The sequence below is a fragment of the Euprymna scolopes genome, chromosome 37 (genome assembly GCF_053919585.1).
Source record: "Euprymna scolopes isolate OS-2025 chromosome 37, ASM5391958v1, whole genome shotgun sequence".
Lineage (NCBI taxonomy): Eukaryota > Metazoa > Mollusca > Cephalopoda > Sepiida > Sepiolidae > Euprymna > Euprymna scolopes.
In genome coordinates, this window is record NC_136518.1 from 86,968,125 (window position 1) to 86,996,068 (window position 27,944).

General features: G+C 33.9%; 1 protein-coding gene across 2 annotated transcripts in view; it reads left to right on the forward strand.

Moving 5' to 3' along the window:
* LOC145261279 (receptor-type tyrosine-protein phosphatase epsilon-like) overlaps positions 1 to 27,944 on the forward strand; it is a 536,465-nt gene that overhangs the window by 10,184 nt on the left and 498,337 nt on the right. For both annotated transcript variants that reach the window (XM_080119758.1, XM_080119759.1), the window contains exon 3: positions 20,347 to 20,476. In XM_080119758.1, coding sequence (XP_079975884.1) covers positions 20,347 to 20,476 — 130 coding nt within the window. The remainder of the gene's footprint in view (positions 1 to 20,346; positions 20,477 to 27,944) is intronic.

Consider the following 27,944-nt stretch of genomic DNA (forward strand, 5'->3'; position numbering starts at 1 on the left):
TACATGACTTATTTACATGTTTTACTCTCCTAAGTAGTTAAATTACATATAAAAACATACACATATGTATACATATATATGTTTGCGTGTATACATCTACACACACACACATGTATACATATATATATATATGTGTGTGTGTGTGTGTGTGCGTGTGTGTGTGTGTGTGTGTGTGTGTGTGTGTGTGTGTGTGTGCGTGTGTGTGTGTGTGTGTTTGTGAGTGTGGGGGGATAGTATACTATATAGAACAATAGAGCACTGCAAGGAGATGCCAAGTAATCTACACGGTTATTATTAAGATCGTTGTTGATATTTAGAAATAATGTGTTTAGAAAATATATGTTGAGATGAATTAGATATTTTTTTACAGTAGAAATCTATCGGAAATGCTAACGTGGAATCTTAGAATATAAGCAATAAAGATGATTTAGTGATGACATCAGGTGGTAATGATGCTATGTGTACTTATGACGTAATGAAAAGGGAGACAGATTTTGAGACACGTACAGTTTAGATAAAGTTTGGACTTAGGTGGAAGAGTTGAACAAGTAACCACGGAAGATATCGTCTCTGCGTTCGGAAGCTTGGCGAAACGCATAATATAGGTATCAAACTTTGAAACAGAAATAAAGTTATATGAAATATATAAAGTGTGTTCTTTGCCTGTGCGCTACACAGACTGATGTGAATGAACTGTTCTAATGTATGTGTTGCACACCTACACACACATTGTACTACATAGACACTTCTCTCACATATGTAAAGACTCAGTCACACTCATATATTACTTGTAGAAATATGAAACACCTAGTTATATCATTCTTTGATTTAATCTCAATTTCTGGGGGGAAAAGAGCATAGTTTAGATAAATCCAAATTTCGACAGGGTAATTCTATCTTTGAAAAATCTGTCCTGATATAGAATGAATTTTGGATTTACGGATCCTATATAAAAATTCTCTCTGTTAATTCCTTCGTTATTTTAACTGAATTTGACTTTTCCTGAGAAGCTTAAAAATATTGTTGAAGGAAACTTCAAAATTTTTTTTTTTTTATTCTGGACATTTCATTTTTTATTTCTTGAAATTTTGCTTCATCTCATTTACATGCCGCCATTAAAATTTTTCGAATAAATTACTGACGGTTTCTTTGCATGAAATTCCGTTTTATGCGGTTTCGGTCTGGTAATTAACTCTGGAGACGAGATGTTCATTATTTGCTCTAATTAAGAAACAAAAAAAAAACAAAAAAAACATATGTACGATTTTTTTCTTCTCCGAGATTGGAATTAAATCTCACTATAATATAATTCTCAGTTGTCATTTGTTTTATTTATACATTTGTTTTATTTATACATTTGTTATAATTTTGGAAATATTTAAATATTGAATGTTGAGCTTCATTTCGATTTGGAAATTGATTCCAATAAAAATCGATCTCTACTATATAGAAAGGTTTATTATCTTATTGCCCACATATCTATACATCGATATTATCACACATATACAATATATCTCTCCTCTCTCTCTCTCTCTCTCTCTCTCTCTCTCTCTCTCTCTCTATATATATATATATATATATATATATATATATATATATATATATATATATATATATATATATATATATATATATATATGTTGGATGTGATAAATAATGGCTACACATATGCAAACATGTTTCAGTGACCACCCTGCCAGGGAAAATCACCTCATCAGGCCAAGAATATCCACGAGAGTATCCGTCAAAAACATTACCTCTTTTTATAATTAAAACCAATAAATGGGATAATAACATTTCCAAGGTTAAGAAAGGGGTAACCAGATAAGATAGGTTATGACAATATACAAATTGATATTGGATCTCCCAATATAATTTTATAGTTATGCTTTTTTTTGCTTTTTTTTTCCACCATATTCATTTCTATTCTGTACATTATATACATTCATCAGTTGAGATTATTAATTTAATCTTTATTCATTATACTAGTTATTTTTAAAATAGATAATATACGTTTATAACATAACATTACATTTAAAACAGGTGATTAAACGTTTAAAAGTAAATAAAATTATGAGATGATAGATTAACGATTGAGTAGTAAATAAAATATCTATGATATATATATATATATATATATATAAAGGGAGAGAGAGAGAGGATATATATATATATATATATATATATATATATATATATATATATATATATATATATATATATGGATTGAAATTTTAAATTCGACCGTTTTGGATTTTACCATTTTTGGATCTTTACCCTTCACCGGACTATCCATTCATGTGAAATCTTTTTATTATTTTTCTTTTGCCTCCTGTTCCCCTTACCTCACCCTGTTTTTAACCAAGTAAGATCTTTGACTTACTTGTAGTTTCATTAAATACTTTTATATGCAAAATCCGATCCTGCATTTTGCTAATTCCTGCCCTCTGATGAGAAGGAGAGTATTTCTTCGAAACTCCGCGGATTAAGGACTATCCACTTATCTTGTGCTTCCTTTTTTAAAATTAAATATGTTTTTAACTCTTTTTCAAGATGTCTTTTAACATATTTTATTAATCATGTGTTCATATATATATATATATATATATATATATATATATATATATATATATATATATATATATATATATATAGGAAGCCTGAAAAATCCTCGAGTGGATGAAACGCGGAATATTCAGTGTAGCTTAATCGGCATATATATTTTATAACTTACTATATATATATATATATATATATATATATATATATATATATATATATATATATATATATATATATATGCATATATATGTGTGTGTGCGTGCTTGCGTGCGTGCGCGCGCGCGCGCGCGCGTGTGTGTGTGTGTGTGTGTGTGTGTGTGTGTGTGTGTGTGTGTGTGTGTGTGTGTGTGTGTGTGTGTGTGTGTGTGTGTGTGTGTGTGTGTGTGTGTGTGTGTTGTTTTGGTATTTGGCTTTCTATATACCAATGCTTTTTTGGTTAAAAACTCAATAATAATAACCGTTTATTTATACATAAGGAAACGAGTCTGTACTTGGAATGTAACTATATATATATATATATATATATATATATATATACTTCATTTACTCACATAAAATTGATATATGAAAGTATAAATTTATGCGTAAACTTTAAGTATTTACTTCAAAAGTGCTCAATACGTAGGTAGAGCTAGTTAGTTAGTTATAAAATATATATGGCGATTAAGCTACACTGAATATTCCGCGTTTCATCCACTCTAGGACTCTTCAGGATTATGTGCATAAGCCTGAAGAGTCCTAGAATGGATGAAACGCGGAATATTCAGTGTAGCTTAATCGCCATATATATTTTATAACTAACTATATATATATATATATATATATATATATATATATATATACATTTTTATTATACAAACATTATTGGTTACATATGTGCATATATGTTTCAGTGGAATCCTAACTCAAGGAGACCACTCCATCAGACCAAAGAAAAAGGGGCGATATTGAAAAGTCAGTCAAGATTACAATCATTTTGTATAAGATATTTGGGTGTGGTTTACGCTTTTGAAGAAGTGGGGTGCATACTTTGTGAATGTGAGCAGTAGGGGTTTTGGAGAGAGGTGCTGTGAAGGAAGGGAGTAGGGGTGGTGCTGAGGGAAGAGGGGGAAGTACGATCTCATGTGGTCAAGCTGTAGCAGCAGGGAGTAGTGATATTATTTAAAATTAATATTCTATAGCTAGCTATGATATACTGACCCAACGGGTCACGGGTAGTCTTGTATATATATATATATATATATATATATATATATATATATATATATATATATATATATATATATATATATATATTGTGTGTGTGTGGTCTTATAAATGAAACCCAATAAACCGCTCAATTATAAAGAAGAATTCAGTATAAGACTATTATATTTATTTAAAAATTTTACAGGTCAGAAAAACATTTTACAGAAGGACATTGGCGCCATCAGTTTCAAACCGATATAAGGGGACCTGTATATGATCGAAAATATACGATTCTCTTCAGCCTCTGTTATATCTGTTCTAACGAGAAATGGAAGTTCCGACCAAGGAAAACATGAGAGGAAGTGATAACAGTCGGCTTGATAAAAGATGGATAAATAAAAACGTCAGCAGAGATAGGTTAGTTTGGATTTCAATGACTAAGAGCCGTCCAACGCATACCAGCATGTAAAATAGACGTTAAACTGATGATGATGATGATGATGATGATGATGATGATGATGATGATGATGATGATGATGATGATGATGAGTCATGGAAGTACAGTTATGGCAAGTAAGCTACACTGAAATGTTTATTCTATTCCCGGGGGAATTCATCTCATTAATAGTTCTACCCACGTATTGAGCACCGATAAATAGATAATGGAAATATATACACAATCTATTGTCCGATCATACACCCGCTGTCAAAATTTATGGAAAAATGTTTTGCCGGTATTTTCTCTAATATTTCTATGTGTTTTTAGTTTTTTGGTTTTCTTAAAATTTTCCAATTTTTTTCTTTCTTTTTCTTTTAACTTTACCGATTGAGCCGTTATCTATATATCTGTAATAGTGAGAATGTGCGTGTGCGTGTGTGTGAGGACAATTCTCAATCTATGTACTCAAGGAACTTTTGATCTACAAACTTGAAATTTGGTATATAGGATATTCGGACATGTGGAAAACTTTTTAAGCGGTTTTCATCCGAAAAAAAAGGCTGCTAACGGGCTCAGTATTGGAAAATTGGTACATAGGGATCGTTGGATTTCATGAATACGGATGCATGAATGGTCACATGACAGATTCTGTATAGCAAGAATAAGTAGGGTTGAAAGCACTTTTTAAAGACATGTCAAGTAGGTTTAATGGTTATCGTACTTGTCTCAGTTTTTGTATGGATTAGAATATAATATTTATGTGTATCTTACGATCAGGCAACGCCAGGTAGCCTGCTAGTATATCTATAAAAGTCAAAATGTGTGTGTGAAGACAATTCTCAACCTAGATATTCGACGAATTTTTTTATCTACAAACTTGAAATTTGGTATATAGGGTATTCAAATATGTGGAAAACTTTTAAGCGGTTTTCATCCTACGAAGCGGGCAAAATTGAAAAACGGTACGTGGGAGTCATCGGATCTAAACTGTTTGTCAACTGTTTCACAAATGCGTATGCATGAATCGTTCACATGACAGCTTACTTATGTTAACAATAAGTAGGCTTGAAAACACTTTTTAAAGATTGTGTCAAGCTGGCCTAATGCGTATCGTACTTGACTTTCCGTAGGTTTTGATTTTGATCTCAGCTCGGGTATTTTTTTTTTTTTTTACTTCTAAAAATTAAACTGTTTAGAAAAGAAACATAATATTCGCATGCACATGCCTCAGTTTCTGTATGAATTAAAATATAATATTTATGCGTATTTTACAACCGGGCAACGCCAAGCGACCTGCTAGTTTTATACAAATAGAGATTAGTGCGAACACTAGTGAAACACACTTTCTCCGTTCGCTGATGTGTGTGTATTTTTCTCTGGGTTTCTGTTGGTATAAAGCCGAACAGCTTTTCAATTAGGTCGAAATCGTTCAATTTGCGAAGAGACTTTTTTGTAAACATTGGAAATGACGCTTTGTCTCCGCGTGTTACAGTCGTTGACTCTTATTCTAAGTTATCCTTACGTATTTGGTTGGCGAGCAAAACGGCACTTAATTGACAAATTTATCGATCAACTCATCTATCTGTTTTTTTTCTATTAATCAATACACTTATCGACCTATATATCCATCTATCGACATTCAAATTGAATCTTGTACCTTTATTTTTAAAACCTATAGTAAAAACATTTTGTTTAACAATTTTCATGCCTTGGATGAAATGCTTTTCTAACTTGTATCGTATCTTTTTAAGATTATATTTTATTTAATTTATTAAGTTGGATTTAAAAAAATGAATGTGGTTTGGCATGTATTTATAAAAACTCTCCTACTCTCTATTTCAGTTTGTATTTTTCCTCACACCACAACTCATTTTTGCAACCCCCTCTTTGTATTATTACAGGTCTGAATATTCTCTCTGTTTCAGTTTATATTTCTCCTCAGACCACAACTCTTTTTGCAACTCCCTCTTTGTCATACATGTCTGAATAATGGGAAAATATGAATTTTTTTAACAAAAACTTTAAAATAACTTTTTTAGATTAAAGTTTTTAAACTTCTTTCAGAATAGAAAATCTTTACAATTTAATAAGGAACATATTTCATATAGGTTTCATTAACAAATATTCAGTAGATAACGAGAAAAATAAATTTCAAAAGGATTGTATAACTGGTTATTTATTTGTTTACGCACTGTAGTTACATCGAGCTTCATAAATTAAAGGGTTGGTATAATTAAAAAGTGAAATATAATTGAATAAACATATCCCCCCCACACACACACATATACACACACACACACACACACATATATATATATGTTTATGTGTGTGTGTGTGTGTGTTCATGTATATACTTTTTATTTGTTTTACATAAGCATTTATATGTTGCTACACATTCATGAGCATGTTTTGGTCAGCAAGTTTAGTGTAACTAGAGAACTCTTCAGGCGATATTGCTTGTACAAAAGTAGAGCCTGTAATCTTACGCACGAAATATCGCCTGAAGAGGTCTTTAGTTACTTGTAATTTGCTGACTGAAACATGCTCATGAATGTGTAGTGGCATATAGATGCTTATGAAAAATAAATAAAAAGTATATCTTGCTCTACTTCGGTATTGAGCACTCTTGTATTTACCGCGTTAAAATACATTGGTTGCTTAACCTCTGTTAACCTGGAATAATTATATATATATATATATATATATATATATATATATATATATATATATATATATAGTAAGTTATAAAATGTATATGGCGATTAAGCTACACTGGATATTCCGCCTTGCATCCACTTTAGGATTCTTCAGGCTTATGCGCGAATTCTGTGGTTGTTTGTCGTTTTTATATGCTCCTCTTCTATTGAAATTTTAGTTAGCCAATCAGCTTACTAGTATCCACCGCGCCCTTCCTATCAGCCAATGAGAATGCATTTATCGGACAAAGGCCTATTTGACCTCTGGTTGACCTGTTCCTTCGTGTGTGCTCTATTTAGCCTGTATATTTAGCTTATTGATCTGTTTTAAATCTAGGTTAGTGTTTTTTATGTTAGTTTATATATAAATATATATATGTGTACACACATATATATGCACATATATATACATATATATATATACATACATATATGTGTGATCATTTATGTATATTCATGTTTATTTAATTTATTTATTTGTTTATTTTCTATTGTTTTTGTTAGTTTGAAAACTATATTGTATCGCTATCCTAGAGTAAATTTTATCTTATGAACACAGTTGTTTGCTATTTCCCTTCTACAGTTTAATAGATGTTGGGGTTCTTTAAAGTACAGGATAGCAAATTAATGTAATCCCACGACCCATATATAACAAAGTTGTATTTTCTTTTTAAAATAAAAAGAAAAAAAATGTTTTCATATGAATATCAATACAAAAAATTTTTTTATAGAAGTATAGATAAAAATATGTTCTTTATTACTGCCTCATGTGCGTGCGCCAAGCAAGAGAGGGAGAGCTTAGCAGGAAGGTGGGAACATTGAACAGCAAGCTTGTCTAATGTTGCTTCACCTGCTAGCTGTCTGCTTCTGTTCCCCTTTGTCTTCCCTCTGGGATGTATATATGTCACTTGTTCTCTGACAGGTGCTCTAACCCCGGCAGCTGTGAGGGTTAAGTATTTGACCTTTCACCACCGACGACATCAGTTTTGATAGCTACATCCAAATCGTTCAATGCTTTTGACTACTGGCTATCGTGTGTGTGTGTGTGCGTGTGTGTGTGTGTGTGTGTGTGTGTGTGTGTGTGTGTGTGTGTGTGTGTGTGTGTGTGTGTGTGTGTGTGTGTGTGTGTGTGTGTGTGCTCAGTTTCAACACACAACAAAAGAAATGCAATCTGGACGACAACCGTTGAAACTCTCATAGGATAAAAGATGATGGTCCAGAGTAAAGTAAATTGATTGACTGGATCATGTGAAAGACAGAACCAAGCAAAGAATTATGATCATTATATAGTGTTTTTCATATCTACCGATCTAACTGTTTTCTGTCCCTATTTACGTGCTTTCTCATGAGGTTAACAAACAGAACCGAGAGGAGAACTATGAATATCATGAAACCGATTATGTCACTTCAACATGATGATGATCATGATGATGATCATCATCATCATGATCATCATCAGTCTATATCAATCTATCGATCTGTCGTTAATATTTACTTATTATTATTATTATTATTATTATTATTATTATTATTATTATTATTATTATTATTATTATTATTATTATTATTTACTCTGGCTGTATGACTATCCCTATTTACTTACCTCCCCACGAGGACAAAGTTAGACACAAGGGCAATTTTTATTGTGGGGAAAATCCAACTTTCTAAAAAGAGGCCCTCTGGATACGGGCAAAAATAAGAACTGCCTCTATCTGGAAGGATCTCTGCTTCACCAGACATAAAAAAGATGAAGTGTATTAACAGAACAGCTACTGCACTTTGTTCCTAACCCAAAAAGGTTAGATCTTATTTCAGTCTTTCTCTGTATCACAAAATCTTTGTTTGCTTCTTTCCAGTTATTCCTAATTGATTGTTTATTTAAAGAAATCCACAAATCAATAAACAAATCAATCGATTGATTTTTGCTGCACATCCATTTTTTTTCATCTCCAAGAAACTGGATCAGTGGCCAAGATATTTATAGAAACATCCAGTTTGTTTATTTATTTATGTCTAGTCATATAAATCTCTAATACATCTCTTTTGCCAAAGCTCTTTCAATACATCCGTCTATAAATATATCAATCTAGGACTTTATTTTTCTATCTACCAATCATCATCATCATCATCGTCACTATTATCACCATCATCATTAACATTATCACCATCACCACAATCATCATCACCATCATCACCATCATCGCCACCATCATCATGAACATCATCACCCCCATCATCATCATACTATCATCACCATCATTATCACTATTATTGTTACCATCATCATCATCATCATTGCTATCATCACCATCATCATTACCATTATCATCATCACTGCTATCATCATCATCATCATCATCATCATCATCATCATCATCATCATCATACTCTCCATCATCACTGTCATTACTATCATTACCATTATCATCACACTCATTGCTATCATCACCATCAACACCATCATTGCTATCATCACGATCACCATCACCATCATTGCTATTATCACCATCATCACCACCATCGTTGCTATCTGGAAAAAAAAGGTGTGTAAGGGCTCAAAATTGAAAAAATGGGAGCCATCGGATTTTTATCTGTTTCACAAATGCGTAGGCGTGAATAGTTCACATGACAGATTCATTGTGTTAAGATTCTTCACATAACTTAAGAATAAGTAGGTTTGGAAACACTCTTTAAAGGTAGTGTCAAACTGGCCTAACGGTTATCGTACTTGATTCATTGTATTAAGGTTTTAGTTCAAGTATATTTTACTCATAAGAAAAGAACTATTTAGAAAAAAAATATAATACTCGTATGCATATATCTTAGTTTCTGTTCATTTTTTACTTCATTTTTTTAAAAGGAATTTAACGTTACATTTAATACCCATTGTATTTCTTTTTAGAATAAATAAGAATTCTCCATTAATTAAAATATAATATTTATGCATATTTTAGGACCGAACACCGTCGAGCAGCCTGATCGTATATGATAAATAAACAAAATTTAAGCAAAAAGAAATGAATGTAGCCTTGCTTTGCGGAAACAAAAAAGCAAAACCTAAAACTCCTTTCTTTAACATACAGACCCAGATACGCACAACATCCATTTTTAGACTGCCTTAAGCAAATATGGTTTCAGGACCACACAATCTCACTAGCTCATAACTAAAACATATTCAACAAACACTAAAATACTGACATCATTCTTACAACACGAACAAGCATATATAATTCCATATATTGAATGTAACACAACTTCATTGACGAAATTAAACAATCTGTTAACAAAAGAATATAATAGATCCACAAATATTTTATTACCGTATCTTTCTGTTAAGTTACATTATTGTTTCATCTACCCGGCCGTTTTTTTGGCCGTCTGTAGCTTCCTCAGACTTTTACAGAAAATCGTTTCTGTAAAAGTCTGAGGAAGCTACAGACGGCAAAAAAAAAACGGCCGGGTAGCTGAAACAATAATGTAACTTAACAGAAAGATACGGTAATAAAAAATAAAACGTATATATATATATATATATATATATATATATATGTTTGTGTGTGTGTGTGTGTGTGTGTGTGTGTGTGTGTGTGTGTGTGTGTGTGTGTGTGTATCACACCAACTAGTAAAAATTTCCAAGTTGGTATCTCTGGGGGCGTGTTTAACTCACTGGGAGAAATTCACCCCTGAATCAAGATGGAAAGCAACGGGAAACTACTTTACTTGTCTTCCTGAGATTACCATGTTAAAATAGTAGGGTTGCTGCTGCTGCTGTTGTTGCTGCTGCTGCTGCTGGTTAAACCAATTTTATTCTAACTTTACTCTAAATTACCTCGATTATTTAACACTTTTATTCATCTTCTTAGCTACTCTAACTCGTCTATTATTTCTACTCGTCTACAGAAATATATATATATATATTAATTTTATTTATACAAACATTAATGGCTACATATGTGCATACATGTTTCTGTAATTACCCGCGTTGGGGGATTACGTCTTCAGGCCAAGAATTACTGTCGAAAGTGATATTTCAACCAAATACATTTTCCTATTTCGTTTATCGAGTTAGAATGTAACCTGGGTGGGAGTCATAAAAACGGTGAGAGGACTCCCACCCAGGTTACATTCTAACTCGATAAACGAAATAGGAAAATGTATTTGGTTGAAATATCACTTTCGACGGTAATTCTTGGCCTGAAGACGAAATCCCCCAACGCGGATGATTACAGAAACATGTATGCACATATGTAGCCATTAATGTTTGTACAAATAAAATTAATATACCTGCTCTGTTCACTCATTGAGCACTATTTTGGTAGACACATCTTGTTTCATTGGATGTACTTCTAATGAATACAAATATTGAACATATACCCCATAACCTGCCATGGCAAACCTTTTAACCACTTCAAATACCACTCATATCCAATATTTTCATATCAACAATTTTCATCCACATCAGCTTAATCACTGTAGTTATTTTTTCCTATCTTCATCCCTCCACAATATTTTAACCTTTTTCTTTCGCACCCCATTATTTCGCTGCTTATGTAATTATCGCTAAACATCGCATCTCTAATATGTTATTAGCACATTCTCTCTGCTTCTGATGAGAAGCATTGGGCTTCGAAATGCCTGGATATAAAGAGCATGCTTCTTCTATTTTTGATGTAATCAATGATTAAATGTATATGCATTAGTATATATTTTTATGTTGTCGTTCCTTTTAAAGCGCCCCCCCTTTTGGGGTTAAGCAAATGTACTTTCACCCGATGCTTCATTTGACTATTAAACGAAGCTCACTGTCCGTTTGTTTGCAAACAAACTAGCAGTTTAAGCATTGTCAAGCGATGGGTAAGTGCTTCTTTGAAAGGCACTTGATGAGGAACATTTGTGAGCACCGATTCGTAACCTTGTGGGGAGATCTGCCGACTGTCAACTCGATGGTTGTAGGTTCGATCCGTGGCTGGGGAAAGGTGATTTTCTATGCACACTGATGGGTTGTAACACAACGAAACAGTACTGTATCTGGATGACTATATGCATACAGGGGTTGGACAAAATAAAAGAAACACTTTAAAAATCAACAGAATTTATTTTAATATGGTATAGGTCAACCTTTTGCGGCAATTACAGCCTCAATTCTCTGAGGTATTGATTCATACAAATTGTGAATTGTTTCCAAAGGAATTTTGTCCCATTCTTCAGCTAAAAGATCCTCCAGTTCTTTTAGAGAAGATGACGGCGGAAATCGATTTCTTACTTGAATCTTCAAAATCGACCATAAATGCTCAATAATGTTGAGATCTGGGGATTGTGGTGGCCAAATCAGATGCTCAACTTCATTGGAATGCTCTTTATGCCAATCTTTAATAATTCTAGCTGTATGGGGTGGGGCATTATCATCTTGAAAGATGGCGTTCCTCTCCAGAAACAGTTCTTGAACCATATGATGAACTTGGTCATCCAAAATTCCTAAATAGTCTCGACTATTAATTTATCCATGGAGAGTAATCATTGCTCCAGCGGATTTCCAAGAAATAGCCCCCCAAATCATCACAGATCCCTCACCATGCTTTACAGTTGGGAGAAGGCAGTCTGGATAAGATGCTTCTTTTGGCTGTCTCCAACCATAGACTCGGTCAGTGGTTGAAAATAAGGAAAATGATGATTCGTCATAGAAAATCGCATTTTTCCACTGCTTGAGGGGACATTATTTTTTTTAATACCACTTTAATCGCTTTGAAACATGTCTTTGAGAGAAGAGGTTTTCTAATTGCAGCTCTTCCATAAAAATCCATATTTGTGCAGCTCTCGGCGAACAGTTTTAGTGGAAACTCGGTCCTGTAAATGCTTAATAGGCTCTACAGTGATTTTAGGAGCCGTACTCTTGCGATCTTCTCTAACAATCGGCTTAAAAGTCTGACAGGCTCTTTCAGACATTTAACCAAACTTATGCTTTTCTGAAGACGTGTTTCCTTCTCTTTTTGAGACTGTGCTTCTTGAAACGCTAAGCATTCATGCAGTTTCTGTTACACTAGCATCTGCCATACGAGCTTCAACAATTTGGCCTCTTTGGAAGTCCGTAAGGTTTGCCATTTTATAGGAGAAGCTTTAGATATCTTTAATTTAATCTTTTTATTTTAACTAAGCATATCATTTTGATACGAAAAACGTTGTGTGTTTATCTTATCTTGTCCAACCCATTTTTTCCCCATTCCCTCGGCTTCACTATTTTTTACCAAGTAAGCTCTATGGCTTACTTGTAGTTTCATTAAATACTTTACAAGCAAAATCCGATTCCGCATTTTGCTAATTCCTACCCTCTGATGAGAAGGAAAGTATTCCTTTCGAAACTTCGCGGATTAAGGACAATCCACTTAATTTGTGTTTCCTTTTTGAAAATTAAATATGTTTTTAATTCTTCTTAAAGTGTTTTTAATGTTTTATTAATTGTTTTTCTTATTATAAGCTCTATTTTCTATTTGGTTTTATTGAGCTTTTATATTTGGTTAGGATTACTTTATAAATATTAAGTCTTTAATATTCATAATATATTTTATAATATATTTTAAGTTTGCTATTTTGGATTATCTTTGTAAACTTAATTGTAATTCTTATTTCTTATATATATATATATATATATATATATATATATATATATATATATATATATTACTTACGTATATATATATATATGTGTGTGTGTGTGTGTGTGTGTGTCTGTGTGTCTGTGTGTGTGTGTCTGTGTGTGTGTGTGTGTTCATATCTATCGATCTATCTATTAATCTATTATTGTGTGTTATTCTTTGTTTCATTTCAAACCATTCTCTGCGCTTATCCCAAATTAGTTCTTATATCAAATAATCGATAATGAAATCAATCGTCATTCTTTTCTCTAGTCGTCTTAATTATCTACATCATTTGTCAAAATGGCCGCCTGTCTCTGCTGCTGCTTTTGCGTCAGAGCTTCCAATGCAAACTTTGTCTTCTCACTTGAACCTCCGGCGCTATATAATCTTCTTACATAACTCATACATTTGTTTACACATATACGTAAAGATTATGAATTATAAAAATGTATATTTCTATTTAATTGATTTTGAACCTAGATACTTTTTATTTCACAGGCAGTCCTATTATGTCTCTCTCGCCTCCTTTTCTCTCTCTTCTTCTTTCTTTATCTCTCTCTCTCTCTTTCTCTTTCTCTCTCTCTTTCTCTCTCTCTCTTTCTCTAGCTCTCATTCTCTCTCTCTTCCTCTCTCTCTTTCTCCCTCTCTTTCTCTCTCTCTCTCTCTTTCTCTCTCTATATCTATCTATCTATATATATATATATATATATATATATATATATATATATATATATAGTATGTATGATTAAGAAGAATTGAAATTGAAAATCGGAAAAATCAGAACTTCTAAAATTATCAGAATCGGTACTGACGTTGGAAAAATTTCGTGCCTATTTTCCGATGCCAAAACGATTCTTTTTCGTTTTCACCAAAATCTTCCACTATTGGTACTAATGATAAAATAATAAACATTTATTGATTTTTTACTACCAGCAAAACCAAAAATCTATAGATCACCCCCTCCCACAAGTTTAGACATAAATTTGATTATTCAGAAAAAAATATTAATTTATTATTTAAATATGAATGAGTAATTTTTTTTTCACTGCAGTTTTTCTAAGTTTTTACTAATAATTCTTCATAATACATCGCTATTATGCATCCAGAAATTGTAACGGCAACATTTCTCAAAAGCTGGGTTTATTTATACATTTTATTATTATTATTATTATTATTATTATTATTATTATTATTATTATTGGCTCACATGGAGCTTTCACACAAGTCAACAAACGATCTGATTTGGAACCTGTGGTGTTCTCTGGAAGCTAAGTGACAACAAGTTTCCCGATACGTCCAGCTCTCTCCACCTTCTTCGATAGCATTTGCAAATAAATTTGCGTCATCGCAACAGCCTCTTACCATTGATTTCTGGCTGGCAGTGGCCATCGGTCTATATTGAAATTTGAGTGGCACTAAGCCTCCCCAAGGTCCCAGTTCTATTCGCGCTTGTCCAGCGGAGGTCTAGTCAGCGCTCTCTCCTCTGTCTTTCCATCCTCCTTGACCCTTCTCGGCTCTTTGGTATCACTTTTCTATTGGGGGGAACGGTGATGAGACAATGGGAGGGGATGTGTGATGAGAGTGTAGAACTTGTAGATCAGCAGCTTCGGTGTTCTTCATTCCCTGTAACGCTTCTTCGTTATATTGTATTCTTGTATTATTGTCTGCATTCAAGAGTTTTCCTTAATATTTCAGCCGTTTTCATTATTGTTAGTTGTGTTATTTTTGCAACTATTCCTCTGATTCCAATTTCTGTCATTCTTTTTTCGAAGTTTTTCGGAATTGTTCCTAGTGCTCCTACTATTATCGGTACTATTTTGATTTTCTTCATCATCGAAATCCCTTTTAGCTCTCTGGCTAGCTCTATGTATATGCTTTGTTTCTCCTTTTCTTTCATACTCACCCTGTGGTCAGCTGGGACAGCAAAGTCTACGATTTGACAGGATTTTTCTTTCTTGTTAATTATTATGACATCTGGTCTTCTTGCTTGGATGGGTTTGTATGTCCATGTCCCATAGGATTTTGTGGTTCTCGTTTTTGAGTGATGTTACGGGTTTATTCTTGTACCATTTGTCCATATGTTCAAAATGCAGCTGTTTGCACAATTCCCAGTGCATCGCCCTCGCCACTTGGTCATGCCTGTTTTTGTATTCCTTTTGAGCCAGTTTGTTGAATTCACTTACTATATGGTTTATCGTCTCGTCTCTTTGTCCATAGAGTCTGCATTTGCTGTTTTCTTGTGTTTTATCGATCTTTGCTTTGATATGGCTGGTTTTTATCGACTTATCTTGTGCTGCAGTTATTAAAGATTCAATTTCTCGGTTTATATGTCCTTGTCGCATCCATGTCCAGGTGTTTTCGTTATTCTCATCTTTTGTCATTCTTATGAATCTTACGTGCAGTTGTTTCTCTTCCCATTTTTCTTTTCTCGTTTTGTCATTTGTCTCTTTGTTTTCTGTTTTGTTGTTTTTGTCAGTGTCTCTCGCTGCCATAATTATCCTTTCAGTGTTTTGCATTATGTATTTTTCTAATTCTTTTTTTGTGTCCGTCACACAGTCTTCTATACAGATCAGTCCTCTCCCGCCGTCTTTCCTTTTCACGTAGAGTCTGCCAATATCGTCCTTTGTGTAGTGCATTATGCATGGTCATGAGTTTCCTGGTCTTCTGGTCGAGCTATCTTAGTTCTTCTTTTGTCCACCCTATAAACGGTCCAGAGTATCTTACTAGTGATACTGCCCGTCTATTTATTCCTTTTGTTAGGTTTTTGCTATATAATTTCGTTTCCAGGAGTTTTCTTGTTCTCCTGATGTATTCCTTTCCAATTTTGTCTTTCATTTCTGTTGCTTTGATGGTGTCCGCTTCCAGAATTCCCAAGTATTTATAGTCGTCTTGTTTCCCTAGTGTCCTCATTTCTGTTTGGTTGGGTAGTTCCATGCCTTCTGTCGTTTCCAGTTTTCCTTTTCTTATAACTAGTTGTGCGCACTTTTCCATTCCAAATTCCATTTGGATATTTGGCTGAATATCCTGGTGGTGTTAATTAGTGTCTCTAGCTCCTTTTCGGTCCTTGCAAAAAGTTTCAAATCGTCCATGTACATCAGGTGGTTCATTTTTTCCTCTGTATTGGAGAACTTGTATCCGGCTTGGCACTTTCTCAGAATACTGTTCAAGTGCATCATGGCTATGATGAACAGTAGTGGTGATAGTGAGTCTCCTTGGAAGATGCCTCTTTGTATGTTAATTTCTGTTATGTGTGTCCATCAGCTGTCAATTCCAGTCTCCGTGTTTTCATTGCATTTTCTATTATGTTGGTGATCCCGCTTAGTATTTTATACATTTTTAAGCATTCTATTATCCATGCTTGGGTGATCCTGTCATATGCTTTTTTGTAGTCTATCCATGCCATGGCTAAATTCTTTCTCCTTTTTACCTCCTTTAGGATCTTTTGATCTATTTATAAGAGGTCATGTCTTCCTTTCTTTTCCTTTGTGGCATCCTTTCTGTTGCTCAGGGTTGAGTCCACGATTATTCAGGAAGTGGTCGAGTTGTTCTCTCAGTTGTGCCGTCAGTATCTTCCACATAGTGAGTAAGCACATGATCGGCCTATAGTTGCTAGGGACGGTTCCTTTCTCTGTGTCCTTATTTTCTTTATTAGAAAATTCCAGTCATTATTCCTGTATATATATATAATTTTTAAAAATTCCAATAATTAAATATTTTCCTGATTTATATATATTTCTCATTTTAAAAAATTTCAGTAATTAAATAAATGTCTAATTTATATATATCAAATTTTAAAAAATTGCAGTAATTAAATAAATTCCTAATTATTATATATATCTAGTTTTAAAATATTCCAGTAATCAAATAATTTACTAATTAATATATACATCTAATTTAAAAAAATTCCAGTAGGTAAATAATTTACAAATTAATATATACATATATTTAATTTTAATAAATTCCAGTAATAAAATAATTTCCTAATTAATATATATATATATATATATATATATATATATATATATATATATATATATATATATATATTTAGTTTAAAAAAAAAATCCTTTAATTGAATACATTCCTAATTAAGATATATATCTAAATTTTTTTTTTCAGTAATTAAAGAGAGTTAATTTTTCTTTCATATTTTAAAATCATTCTAAATTAAATTGATCAAAGGGAGATAACTATTAAATATGCTCCATGTATTTTGCAGCTTCTCTTTTCAATAGAGTTTAACATATGAACAAAAATTAATGACAACCACAAGCTATTTCAGGTTTCAATGCAGGCATTATTACATCAAGTCCTTTGAAATTGTGCATCCACAACAAATTGTGTTCAGTTGTTTCTGGAAGTCAGTTATTTTTTTTTTTTTTTTAACTATCGTTTGTGCATAATTCATGGACATAAAATTTCGGCTAAATAAGTAAATAGTAAATGTGTTTGATGATTGGTACAACTCGAATGGCGCCATTTGTGGCACAGTTTCTTTTTCTTGACATGTTCAGACTTGTGAGACATATTGTACCAGAACGATAAAATATATCAACAATAATGATTATCATTTCCATCTGAATCTGCCTTAGAATGACAAATCACTTGGAACTCTTGTTTATTCTTTTTTAATTCCATATTTTTCAACAGCCATAACAACAATTTAATTTTGAAAATTTCTAAGCAGTATTTATTCTTCTCCTTCTTCAGAATTGCCAATCTCAAAATTCTCAGTATCAAAATTCTAGAAGACAGCTGATTCTTCTCCTTCTTGATAATTCCCGAGCTCAAAATTCACTACATATCTGACAAAACTCACCTGCCAAAAAGAATCCCTTTTCTAATCAACAAGATTTTTATTGGAATCGGCTGCCTTTCATATGCATTTTAGATGCCATGAAATTCCATTACCTCACGAGATCGTCAGCCTATAAGTTAACACAGCGGCCATTTTTCTTCATTCTCCTTGCTTGACATGAACACTGAGTGCTGTACAAAGTTTTGATCCCTTAGCAACGCTTTTTTTCTGAAACTGATTAAAATGTTTTCCAAATGTCTGAACACCCTATATACCAAATTTCAAGCCAATAGATAAAAATTCGGTGAGTATATAGGTTGAGAAGTGTCTTCGCACACATTCTCACTTTTATAGATATATAGATTATGATTGTTGATTTTGAATTTTTTTCACATCATCATCATCATCATCATCATCATCATCATCATCATCATGTGTTTGTCGATTTCACAGACTAGGTGGTCGGGTTTAACAAATTGACTTCCAAAATAACCTATCTCTGATCAGGCCTTTATTCATCTCTCTTTCTTTCAAATTCATTACTTTATCACTTCGGCCCATGTTTCAATTTCTGCCAACTAAACCTGTTATCTCTACACATATTAACTGAAGCCAGCTTTTTCATCCATTCATTTAATGTGACCATACCACCAAAGTCTTCTGTTCTGCCCACCTGTCCCAATACTGTCTAGATTTAATCTTCCTTTGAAGTTATCAAAACTAAACCTTTACACATCCATGTATCTTTCTCATATCAATTCTCTCCATGCAACGCATATCCTCAACCATCACTGATCAGGTTTCACATCAATACATCATCACACTGTGTACATATATCTGATAGATTCTTTCCTTGCTCGACAGCAGCAACGATCTGCAGCCTGTGGCGACTTTACCTTCAGTAAAGTTAAAGCTGCTATCAAAAGCCTGAACCCTGTAAAGCTGCCTGGACATGATGAAATACGCCCCAGATTCCTCCATCACACTACACAGAATCTTTAACATTTCCTGGTCATTAACGAAAGACCCAAAAACTTTGCAAGTATCAGACATCAGACTGGTCCCTGAAACCAAACAAGACCAGCAGAAACTAGAAAACTACAGACTCACTAACCTCAAAGGTGAGAAAAATGATGGAGCAACTTGTCATAAAACGCCTACAAAGCAAACAATATAAAACCAAGCGGGATTTCGTTCTGGTTGCAGCACCGACGACTGGTTGCTCTGTCTATCACAGTTCATCAGTGACAGCTTCCAGAACAAACTGATGAACAGGATCATGCCAGTTCAATCCTCAGTGAGAGCGATGCGAAGAATACAATTAAGAATTACTTAAGACTTTATCCAGTCATGACTGATGGAACAAGAACAAGAACAAGACATCCGCATGGATTAAATAAAGGAATTTGTTGGGATTCTTTAGTTTGACAGGAAGTTGAATTCAGGAATCTGTACAGAATTCCTCACGAAACTCTTAGGTAGATTGTTCTCATTCTGTCAGCAAGGACTCATGGCATAACAAAAGTGCTAAGTAATAATCAGTTCTTAGTGATTGTCTTCTGGAGGTTGAAGGTTCAATCCTCAGTGCGGGCGATACTAAGAATACAATTAAGAATTATTTTCACTCAGTCATGAGTCTACTCACAGAGAATGAGAGCAAGCTACCCTATCATTTAAATTTCCATGCAGATTCAGCAGAAGGTTTCCCAAGTTGAACAAGACAAATCTGAAGACGGATGGAAGGTTGCATCGGCCGAAACGTTGTGAGAATAACATCCAAATAAGATAGCATGAATAATCCGATACAAATTATTAATCCTTATCGAAAAATTAGAAGCAGTTTCTGATTACTTTGAAATATGTTGCTGTCTGACGTCTTTGACCTTATTCAAAGGCTAAAGGGTCAAATTTGAAATCACGCCCAGAAGTTCTTGAGGAATAAAGATGGACAGACACTTTATTTTATTTATCTAAATCCCAGAATGGATTTAATTGTCATCGTGTCCATTTTTCTTTCTCTCTTCTTTCTAGATTATCCATTGGTCAGAGGAGGTCAGGATTTTTACCGGGAACTGGACACGAACGAACTGGTCCGATGGATTATCATTTGTGTCAGCATCACCGCCATCGTGATTCTATTGTTTACTTACCGTTATTTCAGGTAAGAAATTCTTTGCTTTATTTCTTTTTTCGCTTATTTCTTTTTGTTAGAAACTTCTGAGGAAACCGAATAATAGATTATTCAATTTTTTTTTTGTTTTGTTTTTATGAAAATCGCTCCAGACAAGGCATGAAGCCACATGCTACAAGGTCACCATTCGTCCATGTATAGAGTATTGTTGCCACATTTGGGCAGGTGCATCAAGGTAACTTTATGAAATGCAAAAATTCTCATTGGTAGTTTAACTATTGAACTTCATAATTTTCTCAGTTTTAAGATAATCATGATGTCATTATCCTTTAAGCTAACTAAAAATTACAATAAATATTTTTTTTAAATCATCTACATCATAATTCAGGTCATAAAGGGTTCAAAACATAAAGCACAAACATCTATATTTATTCTGTTTGAGAGTGAACAAGATCACTGTTTGTCTGGAGCGTACCAATCTGAATTGCTCCTGTAGATGTGAGACAAAATGTAGGCTGCCAGGGACGAACACCATCTTTTTCTGTAACAGACGCGCTACAAGGTTTTACAAGTTGCACTGGTTGGATAATAAGGACACCATATGATCCTCCCTCTCAAAATAATAAACTATATTAATCAGTGAATTTATTTTGCCCTTAACTCATCAGAAGAAATAGCAACAATCAATCCACCAAAGGGAAATAAAATGCGTTTGGACATGATTAAAAAATATGAAAATTGGAAGAGAAGCTACACCTTATAGTTTGCTTACATTACGCCATTTTGAATTTAGATTGTTGCTATTTCTCCTGATGAGTTAAGGGTATAATAGATTCACTGATTGATATAATAATTAAGTGATTGATTTTGTGCTATGAAACAGATACTGTCAAGAATTGTGAACGTCAACGTAATTAAAGGAATAAATTGTAAAATGGTCAACATCATGAAATTTGGAATGTAGAATTTTGTCACTTTTTCAGTATATATATATATATATATCCTCGAAACAGTGTTTCATGGTAAACAACTGATGATCCCTTGAAAAATAAAAAAATTGGTATTATAGTAAATTTGAGAGTTGATGCAGTGATTGCAGGTGATTAAATGACTTACTGACTAGATGTTTTATTTTTTTTTTTTTTAACGAATGATAAAAAATAATTTTTTGTATGGTTTCAAATGTTAAAAACTTCAAAGACTATATATATATATATATATATTTTTATATATATATATATATATATATATATGTGTGTGTGTGCGTGTGTGGAAATATGTATCTTCAATTATATTTCAACTTTTATTTATGTAAATGCTTTGACACTCGATGTAACTACAGAGCATATAACACATAAATGCCAAAAGTCTGTATTCCAAATTTCAGGATGTTGACCATCTTACCGTTTGTTCTTTTAAGTAAGTAAGTTGATATGCACCATTCTTAGGAGCATCTGTATGTGAGAAGTATATACATACTGTAGAACCCCGGGATACGGTGGCTCTAGGATACGTTTTTTCAGTGAGGAACACAATGCTTTTCTGGCCCCTGGTTACGTTGTTTGCTCCACCTGACAGTGTTATTTATAATGTTATTTAATTATATACATGTGTATTAGATACTGTATTGTGTTTTATTACTAAGTTTTTATGCCGTATCTCGAGGTTCTACTACATATATGTGTGTGTGTGTGTGTGTGTGTGTGTGTGTGTGTGTGTGTGTGTGTGTGTGTGTGTGTGTGTGTGTGTGTGTGTGTGTGTGTGTGTCGGGGATGAGTTGTGTGTGGGTGTGTATGTGTCTCACATGCACTTTTAGCAAGTACTTTCTTTCATCATACAACTGCCGGCAATTGTTGAAGGGAAGCATTGTCGACTTAAATGCCTTTTATTGTCTTCTGCTGTCAATCAATAGGGCTTTTTTTCTTCAAAGGAACATTCACTCGATGATGGCAATTGTGACTGCTGCTTCTGGTGATTCAAAGAATAACTGATTCCGAGCGGAGGTGGAGGATGAATGCAGAGGAGTAACGGGAATGAATGTTCATGGGATGGTGACATCCCCCCTCGGGTCTGGCAAACTCCCAAGACAACCTTTTGACACAAGCCTTCACGTAATCAATAGTCGCAATAAAAAAAAAACAACAAAAACAAAATGGCTAAAAACAAACAAGCAACTGAAGAGAAAAGAACAGGCGTAAACAATGGCATATTAATGAAGCTATCGCCAATATATTTTTGAGCAGACATCTATAAAATAAAGAAAATATACTGTAACGCTTGACAATTAAAATAAAATATATAGAATTTGTCTATATCTGATTCTTGGGCAATGTTGGTATAGTACCTAGGTATATTAGCTTCAGTTTTTACATAGCATATACTACTATGCATTATATATATATATATGCGTGTGTGTGAGTGTGTGCGTGTGTATATATGAAAAGGGCGAATGAACTCTTTTTCTGGGTCAACGGCCAACTAGCACCGTATATATTTGTGTGTGTATATGTGTATTGGGGTGGAGAGGGCTCCTGTAAGCCGTGGTGAAGGCAACCTTTCTAGGAGAAGCAAATCTCTGATTTAAAAAACCATAAAGCGGGAGACCAGTACCCGCATTAAGCTGGTCTGCAGTTTAATTTGTTGCTGGTTATCTTGCTCTTGCTTGTTGCTGGATCTTAACATTTTGAACCGAGAGAGAGACTTAGCTGTCGTACAAAGCTAAGACTCTGTAACATCATCTTTGTATAGATACTCCCTCAGGCATTTGGGCTCATGGATTTTAAATGTCTGAGGGAGTGGCACTCGTCTGACAAGACGTTGCAATCATCATATATATATATATATATATATATATATATATATATATATATATATATATATATATGTTGTTTGTTTTGGTTTTAGCGATATGTTTTGAATGAATTCAATTATTTACGAAAGTGTATTTTTACCTAAATGTGAGTTGGGAATAATTTTCCCTTTAACCAATTTGGTCCCCCCCCCACATGGGGAGCGGCATATATATATATATATATAGATAGATAGATAGATAGATAGATAGAAATTTTAGTCGAGCAAGGAACTGTGAGACTCAACAAAACGTTGTGTGTAAGCTAAGTTCACTTGCAATGATTACTATTCCGTAATACATATATATATATACACATATATACACAGGCGGCAAAAACAAAGTCCACACTTGTAATTTTTTCATAAACTGCAAATTTAAGCTAAATTGAATGTAACTGTTTAAACAAACTATACCTCATTTGATTGGCCTTTTATTCTTCTATAATTTTACTTGGTCATATCTGACTTTTAATTGAAGTATTTTAGTGTTCACGTCAATTTAAAAACATAACTTCAAATTGAGGAGGCAAAAAGAAAGTCCGCACAATGGGAAATTGTTATTTAAATGTAACTTTAGGACATTAATGCAATACAAACACAACCGGAACACCATGAACTAGTTAATATTTAGTAGCATAGCCCTTCTGCAATTTGACAGCCTGCAATTATTTGGGAATTTCTTTAATTATACTGCAGCAATACTCCGGGGAAAGGGCATCCCAATTTTCTTTAATTTTTGTTCAAAGTTCTTCTAAATTTGAAATTTTATTATTGCGTAGCTGTTGCTTGATGTAATACCATACGTTTTCGATAGGATTGAGGTCTGAAGATCGTGCAGGCCAATCCAAACACGGAATATCATGCTCTTCCAGGAACCTCTTGACATTGCCAACTGTGTGAATGGGAGCATTATCCTGCATGAAGATGGGATTATCATCCAAATTCCGACCAAATTTGGTAGAAAATACTCAGTCAACATATTAATGTACTCGGTCGAATTAATTCGACCTTGAAAGCGAACTATAGGCCCTGGATCATTGGTACTAATAATGCCCCACACCAAAACTGAACCTCCACCACCTTGCAGCATTGAAACTGAACACATAGGATTAAATTTAATTACACTTATTCCAATATATAAAAGAAAACAAAAGTATATTCTTGAATATACTTTTGTTTTCTTTTTGAAAAGGGGAGGTATTTTCTCCCGAAATTAATCAAAGTTCCATACCAGCAACAGACTTTATATACACTGGACATACCAACAACCTGGTTAAAAATTAATTATACAACGAGGTGAGGAATGATACATGAATAAACAGACATTTCTCTACTCAAACATACCCGTCTATTTGTTTGTTTTTCTTTTCTTTACTCTCATGATTCCGGTCCTTTCGGCATTGCTTTTGGCTTTTAAAACTTCCATATATATATATATATATATATATATATATATATATATATATATATATATATATCACCGGACTATCCATTCATGTGAAATCTTTTTATCATTTTTCTTTTACCTCCTATTCCCCTTACCTCACCCTTTTTTTAACCAAGTAAGATCTGTGACTTACTTGTAGTTTCATTAAATACTTTTATATGCAAAATCCGATCCTGCATTTTGCTAATTCCTGCCCTCTGATGAGAAGGAGAGTATTTCTTTGAAACTCCGCAGATTAAGGACTATCCACTTATCTTGTGCTTCCTTTTTTAAAATTAAATATGTTTTTAACTCTTTTTCAAGATGTCTTTTAACATGTTTTATTAATCATTTGTTGAATACCTACTAGACACTGTCCTCGAGTGTCTAAGGTCTCTCTGTACAGGGGTTTGTCAGAACAATCTGGCATGAGGATACTTTTCCATAGAAGTAAACCCTGACCAAATATTCAAAATCACATAGTATTCGCTGCCCAAATAAGATCTCCTCGCTATGGCTAACCCATATTAGCTTTTATAAGGAATGGTGCACCTTCTCGAAGTGATATTACCTCAAGTAATAGCACGAAACCGGATACTCCACCAGACTAGATAAATTCTTGTCCTGGAATTCAGTAAGACCAAGAGACCAAAATAAAAGATATGCTACAACATATGAAAATGGTTAATTGGGGAGAGGAAAATTATGTTCTCAACTTCTTTATTAACTCAGTGTTTGAGAAATAAAGAACTTAAATGGAACATTCGAATATCTATGTATCTCATATAGATTTCAAGTGTTCGACCCAGGTAGTGGGCCCCTTGATTTCTGAGAACTTCGACTGAAGTAAAATAAAACAAAAGATATATATATATATATATATATATATATATATATATATATATATATATATATATATATATATATATATATAAACGTTTTGTTATAGTTGTAACAAAAGAACTAAGAGCCTGGAGAAAGAAGTCCAGAAAAGACAATGGAACACTAATGAATCAATAGTCAATAATGTTCCTAGAAGACAAAATCAATAAAAAATCAAATAACGAAGATGGTTCTATTTTTTTTCAGATGCGTCCTTTTAATTTGCACGTTTAACGATGGAGATTTTTTTCTCTCTGATTCTCTCTCCTCTGATCTTGAACACATGGTGCATTGGGGAAATAGATGGCTGATTAATTTTAATACATCTAAAATTAAGCTACTATCTTCACATCATCTGGCATCAATTGAAAAGAATAGAGGCTTCATGTTTTGACAAGCTTCAAGATCTGAGCTTTACTCCTGATCTGAAATGGAACACGTACATAAAATCTGTTGCCATGGTCTCTGGAAAAATTGTGGTATCATTCTACTGCTCCAGTAGATATCTCACTGCCGATGCAATTCTCTACCTGTATAAGAGCCAGAAGCAACTTATCCTGCCTTTACAGAGTTCAAAATAGACTTCGTAGCCTAGTGGGGGATGCCCTTTTCTCTTCCCTGCAACCTCTTTACCACTGAAGAGAAGTTGCGAGCTTGTCTTTGCTCTATCGTTATTTTCATGGCAGGTACTCGTCTGGGCTCTAATTTATGATCCCCCCTTCTCAAACTTTCACAAAAACCACTCGTCTAGCTGAAAACACTATTAATAACTTCACCCACTCTTTATCTGTGCCTAAACCTAAACGTAGATTCCATGAACAAAGTTTCTTTCTTAGAACTGCACACCTGTGAAACTCTCTTCTGTTTCCGTGCTTTCCAGCTGACGGTCATCTTCAAGTCCAATATAAACAAGTTTTTGATGGGCCGTTCCTCTTAAGTAATCCAATTTACCAAATTTCCACTACTAACGATTACTACGATATTGTCCCATTGACTACCGTACACTCATTAACCCTTATCTTCCAGCGAGTAGATCCAGGCCTTGATAAGTGGTGACTCCTGTGTAAAAAGAGACAAAAAAAGAAAAAAGCAGGATGGATCAACGTACATCACAGAGCCCGGTTCAGAAATTAGCTGGGGATTCTTTTTTGATAGATATTATATTTGTGGCAATCTCACAGATAAAATATGGGTGCAATGTTGTATACACGGGATCCAACGCGTTGTATGCAGTCTACGTCACAGGGAACATAGGACAAGTAATAACTCCATTTTTTGTAACATTCTCCTGCCATGCATGTCTTCTTGTTCCATCTGTGACGTCACCCACCTTGATAACATGAACATCCTTTTCTAACACACTCTCTCTCTCTCCTTTTTATAGTCTTTTCCTTTTTCCTTACCGTGACGTCATTTCACACACGACTTGGTATTTGCATATAGCTACCATACAAGCTTCTGGGTTTGACCTTTACTCCTGATCTGAAATGGAACATGTACATCAAGCCTGTTGCCAAGGTCGCTGGAAAGATGGTGGGATCCTTCTACCGCTCCAGAAGATATCTCACTACTGATGCAATTCTCTATCTATATAAAAGCCAAGTGCGTCCAAGGATGGAATACTATTGCCATATCTGGACAGGAGCTGCTAAAAACAGCCTATCCTGTCTTGACAGAGTACAAAATAGACTTTGTGGCTTAGTGGGGGATGCCCTTTTCTCTACCCTGCAACCTCTCTCCCACAGAAGAGACGTTGCGAGCCTATCCTTGTTTTATCGTTATTTCCATAGCAGGTGCTCATCTGAACTCCAATCTCTGGTCCCCCCTCGCCAATCTTTCACGAAAAACACCCGTCTAGCTGAATCCACTGTGAAAAATTTCCCCCACTCTATATCTGTGCCTAAATCAAAACGCGGATTCCATGAACAAAGCTTCTTTCTTAGAACTGCACGCCTGTGGAACTCTGTTCCGTCTGCCTGCTTCCCTCCGGACTACAACTTGGATGTCTTCAAGTCCAATGTTAACAAATTCCTAATGAACCGCCCCCTTAATTAAACACTTCATCAAATCTCCACACTGACGTAATGTACTTGCAATAACCCTTATCCCTGAGTGGTGATCACTGTCTAAAAAAAAAAAAAAAAATACTTGAGGAACATTATGGTTTGGTAAGTTTGAAACACATTCAAGGTTGAACGCTTTTATTGATGAGACGATCACTAAACTGTCCCACATATTGGACGGCAAAAAAATGAAAATAAAAATAAAAGAGACTGTTGGACTTCAATGACCGAAACTTAGGGGACAAGCCAGGTATAGACGGTAGTTTATTTGTACAAA